At 32.8% G+C, this 14,688-nt stretch overlaps 2 protein-coding genes and 1 non-coding gene across 3 annotated transcripts; 2 read left to right on the top strand and 1 right to left on the bottom strand.

Moving 5' to 3' along the window:
- Positions 1-1,207: 1,207 nt before the first annotated feature.
- On the bottom strand, positions 1,208-1,280 carry TRNAF-GAA. Its single transcript has one exon. It is a non-coding gene; the product is annotated as a tRNA-Phe (tRNA).
- Positions 1,281-3,248: 1,968 nt separating this feature from the next.
- On the top strand, positions 3,249-10,554 carry LOC112500353 (dihydrolipoyllysine-residue succinyltransferase component of 2-oxoglutarate dehydrogenase complex 2, mitochondrial). The gene is made up of 15 exons (XM_025103833.1): positions 3,249-3,412; positions 3,618-3,689; positions 4,178-4,252; positions 4,764-4,824; positions 4,930-4,957; positions 5,179-5,249; positions 5,696-5,770; positions 5,867-5,922; positions 6,011-6,055; positions 6,149-6,421; positions 6,991-7,085; positions 7,746-7,836; positions 7,938-8,048; positions 8,755-8,949; positions 10,050-10,554. Exons 2-15 carry the CDS (start codon positions 3,639-3,641, stop codon positions 10,239-10,241), a joined length of 1,419 nt encoding a protein of 472 aa, XP_024959601.1. The 5' UTR covers positions 3,249-3,412; positions 3,618-3,638; the 3' UTR covers positions 10,242-10,554.
- A 2,179-nt stretch (positions 10,555-12,733) lies between these two features.
- On the top strand, positions 12,734-13,506 carry LOC112501177. The gene is made up of 2 exons (XM_025104853.1): positions 12,734-13,097; positions 13,188-13,506. The coding sequence occupies exons 1-2, from the start codon at positions 12,815-12,817 to the stop codon at positions 13,343-13,345; spliced, it is 441 nt and encodes a 146-aa protein (XP_024960621.1). The 5' UTR covers positions 12,734-12,814; the 3' UTR covers positions 13,346-13,506.
- The last annotated feature ends 1,182 nt before the right edge of the window (positions 13,507-14,688 follow it).

Genomic DNA, 14,688 nt, shown 5'->3' with positions numbered 1-14,688 from the left:
CTGTTAGAACTCAATGATTATCCTAATTATATTTTAGATTTTTTATATTTAAAATTAGATGTTTATCTACAGTTAGTTATACGAATTCAGATATGAGATGAAATCGGATAGGGATGAAATCTGGTTTAAGAGTTTTTTAAGAGTTTTAAGAGTTTTTAAGAATTTTAAGAGTTTTTAAGAGTTTTAGCCAAATGTTTTATAATATAGTATAGATATAGGGACAATGGGTTTTTGGTATTATTAAGTATTTTGTTAGAACTAAATGATAATTTTAATTATATTTTAGATTTTTTATATTTAAAATGAGAAGTTTATATTGTATTTTATTATCTTCATTACGAATTCAAATATGAAGTTTTAATAAATTGTATTTACATTCAATTTACTTGTAATTTTGAATTTTAAGTAATATGAGTTTTTATCAAATACTATATAATATTATATTACAAAAATAAGCAAAGTCCAAAAGATTTCAAAAGGAATATTCAGAATACAACTTCTAATTTTGTTTCCTTTAGTAAATAATTTACAGTAAATTACAATTTTTGTTCCTATGTTTTGTTAATAATTTATATTTTTATTTACGTAGTTTAGAAATTATGATTTTTGTTTTTATGGTTTGTAATTTATTACCATTTTCGTTTTTGGACTAATTCCTATTTTGTAAACGACAGTGATAAAAATAATAATAAATTATAGAGTAAATTACAGATTTGATCCTTGTGGTATGGAGATCTTTATGGGATTCGTCCTCATACTCTCTTTACCCTCAAATTTAACAAAGACAATAAACAACCGTTTGGTGTAAGGACCAAATGCAACAGAAATTGCATACCACAAGGATCAAACCCATAATAAATGAAATATGACGAATTACGCAAAATCAGCATACAACAAGGAACGAATCCATAATTCACTCTAAATTATAAATTATTGTGAACCAAAACAGTAAAAAATCAAAGTACATGAGACCAAAACAATAAAAAAATTAAAGTACATAGACCAAAACAGTAAAAAATTGAAAACCACATAAATGAAACAATAATAAGTTATAAATTATTAAAATGGAAGTCAGTTCAATAACGACAAATTATAAATCATAAAGATGAAAACCGTTATTTCTAAACCATAAGTACAAGAATCGTAATTTTCTATAAACTACAGGGACTAAAAACTTAATTTACTTAATATTAAATCAAAATTGTAATGCGGTGAACGTGGATCGAACACGTGACCTTCAGATCTTCAGTCTGACGCTCTCCCAACTGAGCTATCCCCGCAACGTGTTTTGTTTAACACTCTAAATTTAATAACCTTCTCCTATCCCCAAATTATCAAATTTCGTAATTATTTTTTTAAAAAAATATATAATATTTATACACGTCAGATGAAACAAATAAACCCACACACACCCTCTTCACCTTCAGTGATAAAAAAAATTAGCATTTTCTTTCTGTATCCATAATAGATATTTTGATCGGGAAAACATTACTATCATTTATGCACGTGACTCTTTATGAGGTACACGTTACATCGAATTCGAATTTGCAATTGTTAACATTGTGATATATTATTAGGGTATTTAAAAATTCGATTAACTTGATTAAGCTGGTTAATCCAATTTAATATGTGGTCATTCGATACCTAATCAAGTTATAAAATCTTTAAAATTGTAATTTTTTTTACACAAACGTCCATTTTTTCTAATCAAGAAAAACTGGTTTATACATATGCATAAATTTTTTACGTAAATAATAATTAGTTTGGGAATTGATTTAAAAATACAGATAACAAAGGAAATGATGAGAGGGAGATATGCTGCGTTTCCCCCTCTAATATTTTTTTTTTAGTTCCAAGGCAATGTTGTTAGGAATGTCGTTAGGTTGTTTTTTGAAGCGGCTACCAGCAGGTATGCTCTCCCCATAACAATGTTTTCTTTCAGGCCTTTCAACCAATCGATACGGTTCAGGAAAGCTGCTTTTCTTAAAACTCGAACAGTTTCTTGAAAGCTCGCTTTAGATATGAAGCTTTGAGTATTCATAGATGCTCTTGTTATTCCCAATAAAACGGTTAGGTAATAGATCGCTTCTTCCAAAGTGTGCCCCATTCGTTCCGCTCGCAACAATCCAGTTGGTTCTCCTATGAAAAATCAGACATTTCATCTTCTGAAACCAATACTTTTGATGTTATTTCACGTACAATAATTCTTTTTTTTTATTAACCTGGATATCCAACCCGTTATGCGAACCGACTAATCCCAGGACGACTACCTGCTTTGCAGATTGTCCAGAGTCACCGCATTTGAACCTCCGTGGTCACAAAGAGATTTTTATTTCTCCTTGGATTTGAACTTAGGACCTTCTGGTACTTTTGACATTTGGAGCCAATCTCAAACTAATCAGATATCACCCTTGTGGTTACGTACAATAATTTCTATATGCCTATTATGTATTTGCAGTTTCTGGGATCGATAAACCTATTTTAATCCTTTTTCCTATTTTCTTTATAGATTTTCAATTTAACTTTACTTTTTATAATCTATTAATATTGATTATTAGTTTTATATACACTAGAAGGGTACTTGTACAATGTAACGAGATAAATCTTATTTTAATGTTTTTTTTTTTTTGTCTTTATTGATATAATACGGTTTATGTGGTTTTGAGAAATTTTTTTTTTTTTATTTTTGAATAAAAATAATTTTGAAAACATCATAAAATTTTTAAAAAAATGTATTGATATTAATTATTTAAAAATTCTCGTTTTTGTATACAATTTATTTAATCTAATTTTTTATTATAATTTAATTTAAGTCAAATACTGAAGTAATTTATTTTTGGCTTAATAATAATTTTTTTATAAAGACAATGATTCTGTTAGAACTCAATGATTATCTTAATTATATACTTTTAGATTTTTTATATTTAAAATGTTATGTTTATTCTATATTTGATTATGTTTATCTACAGTTAATTATACGAATTCAAAAATGAAGCTTTAATAAGTTGTATTTACGCACAATTTATTTATAATCTTAAATTTTTTAAGTAATATGCATTAATATAGAATATTTCATACATAAAAAAAGTTTTTAAGAATTTTTATCAAATATTTTATAATACAGTATAAATAAATATTTCATAGTTACAAAAACTTAGAATTACAACTCATTTCTTTTTTTAGTTTAGTAAAAACATTACCATTTATATATATTCCTTTTTTTTTTTTTTTTTAATTTTGGGAAAAAGAAGACAGAAAAAAAAAGAAAAGGAATAATCGAACACAAAAGAAGCCTCCAAGAAGATCTTCATTCGCGGCGTCCCCTTGCCTACGATTAATCCACGCATCTGCGTCAACAATCAATTCATTACTCCATTCTTCTCGAAGAAGATCCAGACTGTTCTTCAGTCAGGTAATTTCATTGAATTCTGAAGATCTGGTTTAATCTTCATTAGTTTTTGATTGTTTAGGTTACCCGCTCTTATCTGTATACATGTTTAGATTTGTTGTTTCATTTTAAATCGTCCAGTTTATGTTTACTCCTTTGTTAATCAGGAGTCCGTAATCGTATTTTGTTCAATTGATGATTTATATTACTGTGTCATTGTGGATAGCAGAATATAAAGTTGAAGCTAGCGATGTTTGGTGTTCTCCGGAGAAAAGTCATTAGCGGAAGCTCTTCTGCTTCGGTAAGTCCCGATTTCATTCTCAAAATCGTCTGTTACGTCTTTGATCTGTGTTGTGTTTTTCATTTTTTTATATTTACCATTTCCTTCATCAAGAAAAAACAAGGTAGTCTGTGTCAGTTGTTTTGTATTTTGAGCTCAAATTTGACAATTTGTTGTTGTATTGATAAAATATGAGAATTTCGACAGAGTTTGTAGTTAATTAAACAATAAACAAAAGAAAAGAAAAAATAAATTTTGAATTAGTTAATTGGTGAATCTTCCAAAAAGAAAAGAGACCTAAAATAATTGGATGAGGGAGTATTACAATAAAAAAATTGTTCTAGAGCTAAAAACATCAATGTAAAATATGAAAATGGGCAGTGCTACAATTTTGAACTGGAGTGTAACAGCGGGAGGGAGGTGGAATAGTATATTATGTACTTGCAGAGTTATATAAAAATATATGATATGGACAGGCACTTAACATTATTTTACTGTGTTTTGAACAGATCATAGGAAAATCATGGCGAACAACTCGTCCCCTAGCATCTACAACTGTAACTTGTTTCACCCCAGAAGGAGAGGTACTGATTGTCTTATTATTCCGAAATCGTTTACTAATTTAATAATGTTTTGGAGCATATAATCCATGCTTTAGGATTTTCTGTTTTGATGGAAGTTGGTTTAAGCTTGTCAAACTCCAACACTAGTTTTGGACTGTGGTGTTTATGTTATAGAATACATTATTGAATTAATATTTTATGTAGTTGCATATTTTGTTAACTCAGTAAACTCCAATAATAGCTTTGGACTGTGGTGTGTTCATATTGCAGAATACATTATTTTCATGCTTCGGGAGTAAAAACGATATGTTATTACAATTTGGCTCAAGAATTTTATTTACAGATATATTATCTTGTTGGTTATCATGAATAAGAATAAACATGTGTGATATTGCCATCGAACTTCATTGGTGGGGACTGATTGAGCTATTTTTCTTACCAAGAGCTTAATGAACTTAAGTAATCACTGGTACTAAATTCTAGATGAAAATATCAGAAATTTCAAATCTGTTAATGAAATACAAATTTACAGGTATTACTCCATCCGGGAATTATTGGGAACATTAGAAGTATATGTCATGTTTCTCAACCTGGTAAGTTTCTGGTCAGCTTTTGGGTTGTACTTGCTGGAAAGCTGGTTTTTGAGCTATTTGTTTAGTACACGCATTTGATTCTTTCTCATACCATTGTCGTCACAGGTGGTGCATTGAATTTAAGGCCATTGAGGTTAGTGTATAATTCTATCTTTTTATTTCTGCTAACAAATAAATATCGGTGCTGAAATCTAGAGGCTTCTTTTGCAAACGTCCAAGCTTCTGATCTTAGCACTCGCTCATATCTGTAACCTAATTTTGCATCAAGATATTTGTCTCTTGTAGAATGACAAATGACTAGTGATGCGTGCTAGTGTGATTGCTCTAACTTCTACAAGACCTCTTTTTTTGCAGGGAAGTTATGACCAGTCTTCAGCCATGTGTCAGCATGCAAATGCATAGCAGAATGTTCTCCTCTGACAGTGGTGTGATATTCAGATATTCCTTTTTTTGACGTGTCATTTGTTAGTATGCCAATGTGTATGCATGCAATTAATACATGACATTTGTTAGAGACTTCTTTATCATGATGTTTTGCTTTGGTGTCTCACATATGGAAGAATTTATGCGTATACTGTAGTTCGTTTATACAGTCATGTATCTCTAAAATGTTATCAGTGATGCATGTTAATATTTTCTGAAATTTTGGAGGTGTTGAGTTGATTTGTGACACCTGCTGATCGCAAGTCTTTCAAGTAATGCACTAAAAGATGTTTCTGTTAAACTCAATGACTTGTGTTGTAATCTTACGTCTGCCACATAATATGGCTTCTATTTTAAGTCTTCTAAGTGTCTTTTTCCCTCTCTATTTCATGCTGATTGAAAATTCTTAATTTTTTAAAGTTGAATATCGTGTTTAACTTTTTCCAAGGTGATCTGGTTGATGCTGTTGTCCCTTTTATGGGTGAATCTATAAGTGACGGTACACTGGCAGCTTTCCTGAAGAGTATGTTCCTCTATTCTGTTATCAAGTCTATATTTCATCAACAATATTCTTTGTTATTGTTTAAGCTTCTGTTTCTAATTGATCTTCTTGTAACAGAACCTGGTGACAGAGTAGAAGTTGATGAACCAATTGCGCAAGTTGAAACAGACAAGGTATTTGTTATACTTCATCTTATTATCGAAGTTTCCAAACTTGTAAATGTCGGTATTGTTTTCCAACCCCAAGTTGAATTTGTTGCAGGTGACTATAGATGTTGCTAGTCCTGAAGCGGGTATAATTCAAGAGGTAAAATATTTGAAATTTTGAATGTGGCTGACGTTCAGATGGATAATGTTGTTGGATTCTAGAAAAGCTGAAATTGAGCTTTGATCTTGGTAGTTTGTAGCAAAGGAAGGGGACACTGTTGAACCAGGTACAAAAGTTGCTATCATCTCAAAGTCTGCAGAAGGTGCAGCTGCTCCATCCAAGAAGGCATCTGAAGACACTGTTTCTCAGCCACCACCACCTCCTGCTGCTGAGAAGATGGAGGAGAAGCCAAAGGCAAAAGTTGAAGCTACCCCTGCCATTGAAAAGCCCAAGCCAGCTTCTCCACCGCCTTCTAGAACCTCTGCATCAGAACCCCAGCTTCCTCCTAAAGAAAGAGAAAGACGTGTAAGTGTCATATTTTATACTAATGCTATAGTTATTAGGGAAAATTGCATGAAAAAGCAACGCACTTTAGTCTAATTCCTATTTTGTGTTAGATACTTGCAAAACCTTCATTTTGGTACCTCAAATGTGACATCTCAAACAATTACGTACCTGGTTTACGTATGAGAATGCATGAAAATGCAACATACTCATATCTGATTCCTATTTTGTGTAATATACTTTGGTCTATTTGAGATACCACACCTAAGGTATGAAAATAAAGGTTTTGGAAGTACGTTGCACAATAGAAAGTAGATCAAAGTACGTTTCCTTTGCATACAGTTTTCCTTAATATTCATCCTATACGATCGACACTTTTAATTTAACTATATTTTTTCTGTTGAAATTGGTTTCTTTGTTTTTGTTGCTTTTGTTTGTGGTTTATGTTATCAAGGTAATCCCTGTTTTTGTTCGACCTTCTATTATCACAACTGTTCTGTTATTTTCTGGTTTCCATATTCAACCTCAACTATTTGGGTTTAAATAATGTTTGATTGGTGGTGCATGTTTAATGTATTGCTCAAATGCAGGTTCCTATGACCCGGCTAAGAAAGCGAGTTGCTACACGTCTGAAGGATTCTCAAAACACATTTGCTTTGTTGACGACATTCAATGAAGTTGACATGTAAGTTCAAACTGTACATGTATATCAATGATGGCGTTTCAGGGGTTTCCCTTTGCCTTTACTTGCTGGGCCATGACATCCTTTCAATCGAAGGAATAAATCCTTTCTAACCTGTGATCAATTACAAGTTAAATGCTGTTTAGGAGTTAGATTATTAGAATTCAATGTAAATTCTATGGTCCCGCTTGTTTTGTAAGATTGGAATGGATTTGGAATTGAACACCAATCCAATCGCATGTTTGGTTTGAAGGATTTCATGGATTTGAAATAAACATGTTACATAGGATTTTGAAATCCCACGGGGGTGATTGGTAATTCATGGGATTTCGTAGGATTATAATAATGTTTTAAAATATGTTTAAAACATTTGTTTTGTAATAATCAGTTAATAAAAAGGCACTTTAATAATTTTCATAATTATTTATAATTTGTTTTTATATTCTTTTATAAATATTGGAATTCATAATGCCATTCCAAATCTTACAAACCAAATACACTAAAGATTTCAAACTCTTCCAAACCCAAATCCCTTTAGTTCTAAATCCTTCCACAAAAATCCAAATCCCTCAAAACCATTCCATCAAACCAAACACCCCCTAAGCTTGCAAGTTAATAAAAAGGATTATCTTCTCTTATTGGATACTACTTGCTTTTTTTCAGGACTAATTTGATGAAACTCCGTTCCGAGTACAAGGACGCCTTCTTCGAGAAGCATGGAGTCAAGTTAGGACTGATGTCTGGATTTGTTAAGGTATGTATATTTGTAGGAGTGGTCATATTGGCATATATTCTTTTGTGTGCTTTGATATCTGCTGCTCTCGATACCACCAAAGCTGCTCTTTCAAATTTCAGGCTGCTGTCAGTGGACTCCAAAATCAGCCGATCATCAATGCAGTTATTGATGGGGATGACATCATATATAGAGATTATATTGATATCAGCATAGCTGTCGGTACTCCAAAGGTACGCTTAAAATATTTAGATCATACATAATTGCTGCATACTGAGAAACTGAATTTGTGTCATTACAGTTGCACCAAGACTTCGGAGGTGGTCTTCCTCTAAAATACCCTTTTCAAGAAAATGCAGAAATTTTTATGGTTATCTTAAAGCAATGCAACATTTCCATTTTTAGAAAAAAATATAATTCAAATTTACTTATTTGCCTATTAGCAATTATTTCAAAGATATTTGTGTGACTGATCGTGATCCATAATTTTTCTTAATTTGGTCTTATTAAGATAGACTTCATATATTTTCAAAACTTTATCATATCACTCTCTCTTTGTCACTATTTTCACAATCCGGTGTCTTGACAGAAACAATCGCTCTACTCTTGGGGGTAGACATCAGGTTCAGGTCTACGTTCTAACACACATCTTACCCTCCTCAAACCCCACCTCCGGGTGGGATATACTGGTTTGGTTTGGTTTGGTTTAGTTTTGTATATGATTAGCAACCAAATACTCTTTGAAATTATGTGCTAAATTAAAATGTTGCGTCTTTTTTGGATGGATGGAGTATTAAATTTGCATTTAGAAGCTCAATTTGTACGCCCACAAAAGAACATCCTCTTAGCAAGTATTTTCTATTACCCATTTACCCCTAACCGGTTTGTCATGCTGTTATTGGATGACTGACCAGCTGTTTTTTTTTTACTTTCCTTAAGGGACTCGTTGTGCCAGTGATTCGCAATGCTGAAAAGATGAACTTTGCTGAGATAGAGAAAGAAATAAACAGTCTTGCTAAGAAGGCAAATAATGGAACCATATCCATTGATGAGATGGCAGGAGGCTCATTTACTATCTCAAATGGTGGTGTTTATGGAAGCCTTTTGAGTACTCCAATCATTAATCCTCCTCAGGTATGCATTTGCTCGTCCTTTTCACATAGAAATATAAAAAAGAGAAGAAAACGACTACTAGTCCTTGCCAAGAAATTAGTTTACTCATTCAGCTGCTGTTTACTTGGGGGCTGCTTATTAAACACTTGCTGCCTCTTACCGGGTAACTAAACACTTATTGCCTCTGAGCCGGTCAGAGATGATGGTCTTTACCAACAATCTTATTTTGTGCCAGTATGCTAGCCGAAAATTTTACCTAAATGACCCCTTAGTGCTGCTTGTTTCTTATTGGGTAACCTCTTATCCGGTAAGAGATGATGATGTTTACCTACTCTTCTGAATGATCGAGGTGTTGACCAAGTCAGCCACCAATATGTCACGTACCAAGTCAGAAAATGCTTAACCAACTAGTTTTTATAGATATGCACTTACTACAAACACTTGGTAAACAACCATTTTGGGTCTGTGCTTACCCTGACTGAACCTCTTCACATAGACCACACTTGTACCTAGGGGTGTAAACGAGCCGAGTGGAGTACTAGATTATTCGAGCTCGAATAACTTTTTCAATGTAGGTCTCGAGCTTGAGTATTTTTTGAGTTATCGAGTTTGAGCTCGATGCTCGCTTATGGGCTCGAACTCACGATCGATTAACTTGTTTATTGGCTCAAGGTTGATAAATTTTTATATTTTTATTGTATGATTTATGAACATATTAGCATGTTCAGGTCAAAAAAGTTTATGCTTGAATGGCTCAAGTCGGCTCTACTCGAAAAATTTAATCGAGTTTTCGAATGAGCCGAGTCGAAACATTGGTATTATGAAGCTCGGCTTGTTAAGTAGAACAAGTTTTATTTTGTGTTCGAGCTTGAGACAAACGAGCTCGAGATCAAGTAGCTTGTTAAAAGCTAGACTTATTTACACCTCTACTTGTACGCGGTTAGCACCTACCCGATTTGTGTTGGTAAACGCTCCATAAGCTTTTTTTTCACATGAAAACAACCTCTAACCCTAGGGGTGGAGGAAGGGAAAGGACTATGTTCATTTTACCCTCCCTACTTCAGTATAGGATCCATCGAGTTTGTTTGATTTGGTTTATTAATGCATGTATTGTGCAACAGTCTGCAATTTTGGGCATGCATTCAATCGTGAGCCGACCAATGGTGGTCGGAGGTAACATAATCCCAAGACCTATGATGTACATCGCCCTAACCTATGACCATAGGCTGATCGACGGAAGAGAGGCAGTGTTTTTCCTCCGCCGAATTAAAGACGTGGTTGAGGATCCAAGGAGGTTGCTTCTTGACATCTAAAAGGGTCGATAACCCGATTTTGCTTGATTTCTGGTATACTTGAAGCAAGCTTAACCAGAATAATCGTCTTTGATGCTAAAAAGTTTTGTACGCTTTTGTCGTTTTGTTGCGGCCAAGACATGTTTGGATTCGATACGAATGTTAAGTGATAGCATAACAAATGTTTCAATACTGCTCAAACCATGCATATGTTGCCCTGTTGGTTTGTGCTTCTTGTGGAACTCCTAAACCATACTTGAATAACTTTGGATGAACAACATTTTTGGTGATGTTTCTTGGATTCATTATGTTAAATCTATGTTGGTATTTGCAAGAGATGCGGAATCCTATCAAGATTACTTTTTAAAAGAGCCATCGGGAAAAGAATAGATGTTATAATGTATGGTATAGTTGCAGGTGGATCTAGAATTTTTTTTTCAAGTGGTGACATTGTTTGACTATGAAAAAGTATTGATATATTTTTAATAAAATCATCATTGGTCTGCTGGTTAGTTTTCTGTTTTTTGTACATAAGATTTGCTATTTAAGGCTTTTATTCTGATTTTTTTTAAGAAACATAATAAACTTAACTAAAAGAGATATAAATAAACTATGAACCTGTGCCTGGAAGGGTAAAACTGACTATGCAAACGATCTCTACAAGAGAAATTTATATCATTTATGTTGGTTTGTGGAATATACAATTGCATCCAACATAATAATACAATAGCCAATGGTGGACCCACGAGTTTTGCGGAGTGGGTGCACCTTCAAGGTTTATAAAAAACTCACAACGTTCTCCGTTATGTTTTTAGTTGAATTTCATTGTTTGAAGGGATTCTTCAAGTTTTTTGGGTTGGTTTCGACACTTTATCGGGCTTCTTTGGTTGATTTCGAGGGACTTTTTCAAATTTTAATTGATTTCTTATATTTTATATTTTAGCAGAAACATTTCAAACCTTAAAAAGATTCAACTTACAAAAATTGGTTGAGGCGGGCCTTTATAAATCCGCCCTTGATCATAGCATCTTTTACAACCCTAAATTTTTATACTACTAAAGTGATAATCCATGCCACTATATGTATTGTTGACGTGCACGTCTAGATTAGTGTATTTCTCTTGTATTTGGTTATGCCTAGAATGTTTGTATATATGTTGCCATTAGATTTTGTTTTTGTCGGCCACAGAAACCATTTGGGCTGACCGTAGTCGGCCAACCCTCACAAGTCACAACTCAAGTCGGTCGCCAACCTAAGCGACGGGCCTCCTTACCAACCTTTGACCGCGTGGCCTGTGGGAATGGGAAATGCCATTTGCCGCGTTCACAATGGAAGAATCTTGAATTTGCTTGCTTGCATGGTAAAGATGACATGATAAAATAGATAATTTTTCAACATTTTATAAGATAGAACTGAACAAGATAAATAAGTTGTTTATATATTTTGATTAATTTATGTAATTTATTAAATTATTATAAAATAAATATATTTTTACTTCACTAGAAAATTTTCGTCAAGACGATTAAAATGACACTAAAATAAAAAACTTATGTGGTTTTCAATTTTTATTTTATACAGTATATATATAAGGTTGGGTTCCGGTGAGAAAGAAAATTGTGGTGAAAAGCGTAAAAAGGATCTCCACCATTGGATTGATCTTAATTGAATTCAACACTAATGAGGTGTGTCGAGATGCACTAGATAAATTCTCTTATAAAACACAGTTCATGGGTGAACATGAGTTTAAAATTAATCAAATGTTTAGATTTCTTCTTACACTTCTCACTATTGATCATTCACACACACACACATATAGTCGCCGGATCTCTCGAATTTCCCTAAGCTGCTGAAGATTCAAAGGGCGAAAACTGAAATGAGAAAGGCTTGTAGACTCGGAGTTGAGCATCCCTCTCGAAAACGAAGATTTGATGTGGTCTGAAAGTTCCATTTCAAGGTAGGACGACATGTGTGTGTCTGTATATATATATATATATAATTTTATTATCATTAATATTTAATAAATTACATAAATAATCAAAATATAGAAACCATATAAAAACAATATTTTGAGGACTGTAGAATGAAAGTTCAAAAAACATAAAATACAATAAAAAAATATAAATAATGAATAAAATCTAAAGATGGAGGCGTATTTGATGTTTTAAAAGATAATTAGTTTTTATTATAACGTTATATTAGTAAAATAAAGGTTTGTTCTGCCTTGTTCACTTGAGGCAAAAATGTCGAACCTTCACAGCAAAAACACTGTGAAAGTTACCTTTACATTGTTTTGCTGTGAAGTTTCAAATATAAAAAAGTGATCTCATGGGTCTCACGAAAACAAGCCGGTCTCACATGGACCCAACCCTATTGGACCAACTAGAAAAAAAATACCTTACTTTCACCTCCTCAGATAGAAGAATATGATTCTTTCATTGAGAAACAAGTTGAGGTATGAAGATCGAAAGATGTAGTGAAAAGAAATAAATGTAATAAACCCTACGTTTTTCATCACAGTTCTCCTTTTCTTCGATAATTTTGGTCTCAAACTGCTTTGAATCTTGTGAAAATTTTACAAGAAAGAAAAGAACAAGATGACGCCTCTTTTGTTTACGATGCTCGCAATCGAGATAGGAATGATCATGATCCTCCTGTTTCACTCACCTTTGAGGAACTTGGTCATGATGGGGTTGGATCGTTTGAAGCAGGGCAGAGGTCTCGTGACCTCAAGAACCGTTGCGGCAACATTATTTGTAGTATTTGTATTTAATGTATACAGTATCGTCAAAACTCAAAAGCGCATGATGGACGTTGGATCCACTAATCCAACGGATCAGGTTCTTATGGCTAATCATGTTCTCGAGGCATCACTCATGGGTACGTCATCTTATTTTTCAAATATATTTCAGTATTTCAGGTTTGTTTTACACATATTTGTTTTTAAGTAACGAGATTTATGTGATGTAGGGTTTTGTCTGTTCCTGGGATTGATGATAGATAGAATTCATTACTATGTCAAAGAGTTATGGTTGTTGAGAAAAAGTTTGAAAGCGGTTCATAGTCAGATAGGTGATTCTGATCTGATTCCATCCGTCAACAAAATCAAGAAAACTCGTGAGACGTAATCAGATTGAATCAATCTTCATGTAAATAATTCATCCTTGAACTAAATGACTGAAAGACGTAGTCAGATTGTATTTTACGAGAGTTTATGTTTTCAGTTATCATTGTTCAGTAAAATACATATATCTGAATTTAATTTGTGTAATTTATAAAAAAACAAATTCAACATCATCTATGTAAAGTAAACTACATGAATTGGTTTTTTATGCCCATATGATACTTGCTTGTGGATTTTCTATTTGTATCAATTTAAACGTTGTGATTTAACAAACTTTTGAATAATTTTTTTTTAATTGACTTTTGAGTAGAGATGACCAAATGGGTCCGGTCTGGCCCGGGACCGGCGGAGGATCGGGAACGACTTAGGACCGGTCCGGCCCGAGACGGATTGGGACCGCTGATTAAGAACCGGTCATGATTTTCATCAAAAAACAAGGCCTGGCCCGGCTTGGCCCAAGACCGGTTTGGGACTGGTTATAGGTCTGGCCCGATTTTTTTTCAAAAAAAATGTTTTTATATGTATTTTTAACTGTATTTATAATTTTCTAAGTGTATTTGATTGAAAATCAAATTACAAATTTACAATAAAACATATTTTTTTAAGTGTATTTGATTTAAAAACCAATTATAAAACTATAGCAAAACGTAATTTTTAGTGTATTTGATTGAAAACCAATTATAAAACTACAACACAACGTATTTTTTAAGTGTATTTGATTGACCTAATTAGATATTTTTAAAGTGTATTTGATTGACTTAATTAAATATTTTCAAGTGTATTAGAATAACATTATATTATTTTTTTTAAAATATAAAAAGAATTTTTTGTAATATAAGACCAGTTTGGGCCCGGTCTGGAACCGATTACCGTAACAAGTTACAAATACTTTTAACCGGGCCTTAATATTTTCGACATAACCGATTATGAGCACTGTTTCGGCTTCGACCCTACCCAAGACCGGATTTTAGCCATCACTACTTTTGAGTATGAATCATTGTAATTAAAGCAAGTATGAATTTTGAAAAATGCCAAAAACATATACACACAAATAATCAAACCACTTTGAACAAATGTAAATGCAAAACAAGAACATCACACTTAGGTACCAAAGTCTTATATCATTGAGAAAAGGGTAGTTTCTTCTTTCCATGTCTTTTCAGTCCCACAAAGATTCAATATAAATCAAATTGAATCATATGTCTGTAGAAACTTTTTTTGGTTTAGTGGTATCGTAGTTTTTGGCCTTTTAAAAGATCAGGGGTTCAAATTTCACCAAATATGAGAAGGGTGTGTAAGTTTATTTGTTGTATATAAATATTATATACTTCAAAAGAAAAAAAAATA

Source organism: Cynara cardunculus, assembly GCF_001531365.2.
Source record: "Cynara cardunculus var. scolymus isolate 2C chromosome LG 17, CcrdV1, whole genome shotgun sequence".
In the NCBI taxonomy this organism is placed as follows: domain Eukaryota; kingdom Viridiplantae; phylum Streptophyta; class Magnoliopsida; order Asterales; family Asteraceae; genus Cynara; species Cynara cardunculus.
Note: the sequence above shows the minus strand (reverse complement) of the source record. Positions and strands in the feature narration are given on the sequence as shown.